The 2,110-nt window shown below is 45.0% G+C and overlaps 1 protein-coding gene across 1 annotated transcript; it reads left to right on the top strand. All coding sequences in view use genetic code 11, as the record gives it.

Moving 5' to 3' along the window:
• Window positions 1-815: 815 nt before the first annotated feature.
• EGR_01268 (Signal peptidase complex subunit) lies at window positions 816-1,192 on the top strand (the record flags this gene model as incomplete). Its single annotated transcript, XM_024490517.1, has 4 exons — window positions 816-866; window positions 898-957; window positions 995-1,081; window positions 1,115-1,192. The coding sequence occupies 4 exons, from the start codon at window positions 816-818 to the stop codon at window positions 1,190-1,192; spliced, it is 276 nt and encodes a 91-aa protein (XP_024354841.1).
• Between the last annotated feature and the right edge of the window lie 918 nt (window positions 1,193-2,110).

The raw sequence follows: 2,110 nt of genomic DNA, 5'->3' as shown, positions 1-2,110 counted from the left end.
ATGACAAAACCAAATTAGCCTAAGTGTTCAAAGAGTATGAAGACCAGGGAAGAAAAGCTCGACTAGCCTCGTCCTACACTAATTTATCAACGTATACATACATATATGGCTCCCTGAGTATATCCTGAGACCGTAACGAGCCAAAGCACTGCAAAGTAGACGCTAAAAATGTTTTGACTAGGTTTACTGGGGAGGCTGGGGGGCATCAGTAAGATCGGCACTGAGGCAAGAAACGTCCTAGTTGTGTAGTACGATGGTTGTTTATCTCTCGGTTCCGGTGAGGAGTCACTTTTGAATTGGCCTTTGTACCACGCCGGGTAGGCTGGCGTTCAGGCCATGAAAGTAGCCAAAATGCTATCTCATTTACCAAATATAAGTTTTGTACGGGGATTATTTCTTCTTTAGTCTTCAGAGAGGTCTCGAGATGCCATATTTGAGCAAAATATCAAATCACCACACATGTTTATGAAAGTGATAGGGTACTTCAATGCAAGATAAAAATTTTAATCGTATAGTAATAAACAAAAAACATAGTGGTCAGAAGTCAGCATCAGCAGTACATTCATTACAATAGTTTTACAACAAGCGAATATTAGATATATGAGAACCAGCGTTAACGTATATTATAAAGGGTGAAGTGCTACAAAAAAATTTTAAATTAGGCACAAAAAATGCTTGGTTTTGCTACTAAAAAAGCCAACTCAAGTGATCACTTATACAACAATTGGTTGTTTTAACGAGTCAGAGTGAAAATTGGCCAATAAGGCGTTGCAAGACGTAAGCCGCGTGTTTGAGACGCGTGTCTATGATAAGGAATGGAGACACTGAAGGCGGAATTATTTAATATGTACGAGGAATGTTCAATGGTAGAATTCCTGTTTGACTTCATCTTTATAGGACTTTGAGGGGCAAAAGCTGGCCGAGCGAATAATGAATATCATTCTACCATTTTGTTGTGTAAGGGAAAAATTATTCCATTGTGGGTTGCGTTTAGGTCGTTGGATTCATTCTCGGATATATTATGGAACAGCTATCTATTAGTGTTGGTATGGTTCTGGCAGGTCTGATGGTTTGTATGGCGGTAAGGCGTTCCGTTAAGTCATTTTCCCCTTAGATGGTGCTTCCACCGTGGCCCATGTATAGGAAACACCCTCTGAAATGGCAGAAACCTGATAAAGCTCACAATGAGTAAAGTTTCCTACAACACGAGCACTTGTGCTCGTATTGTGGTGCTTGCATGTGTTTTCCACTAAAAACGAGTCTAAAGTGTGCTCCATATGCAAACGTGGGAGAGAAAAATAAGGCAGCTCTTATTACTACTGCTGCCTTTATTGCTAAGGTACGGGAAACCTAGAATGATAGCGTGAGCTGGTGCATTTTGGGCACTTTTTCCATTTGAGAGCTTGTTCTGGGGACCATTGTTCCCCAACGTCTGAGTACGTCACACTAACCTTTGGGAAAGGGACCTAGTAGTTTCGATTATGGGCGCAGCTGTCGCACATCCAGTGGCGTGAGGGCTGTCAGACTCGGACTTGAGTGGGGTTCCTTCTCGGGCGATCGACGGGTTCGTTCACTGCGAAGAGCATGCAGATGGTGGTTTCTAGCTGAGGATAGCGATGCGCGGTGTGGCGTGCAATGCTTTTGATTGGAGAGGGGAGGCCCGGATACATAGTTCTCCAACATTAACTCTGAAGATGGGCATGGGTACCTCAGGCGGAGAGCAGGTGTCGCCGCCCTAGCTAGGCTTGGTAATGAACTACCTTGTCTAAGTGCGCTCAGTTGAGTGGCTCTCTCAGGTTCCACAAGCTTGACTTTCGTTCGGCAACATGGCTCTCCGATTGCGTAGATAGCTTATTGCAACTGGAGGGTTCATCCCGGGAGCTGAATTGGTGGCAATGGTAAGCGAATTTGGCCAAAACGGACGATCGTCCCGATTCCTGTGGCCCATTGTCAGATCCTAACATCACAGGGGAATGGCTGCTGCAGACGACTGAATCTGAGAAGGCGCCGAACGGAATGATTGCGGTGGGCGTGGCCTACCTTCGGTAAGCGCTTCAATTTCGTGTTTAGCGGGAAAGCCATTAGCAGTAGGTGTGAGGTCAGACTCGCT

This window comes from Echinococcus granulosus, assembly GCF_000524195.1.
Source record: "Echinococcus granulosus chromosome Unknown EG_S00005, whole genome shotgun sequence".
Lineage (NCBI taxonomy): Eukaryota > Metazoa > Platyhelminthes > Cestoda > Cyclophyllidea > Taeniidae > Echinococcus > Echinococcus granulosus.
Note: the sequence above shows the minus strand (reverse complement) of the source record. Positions and strands in the feature narration are given on the sequence as shown.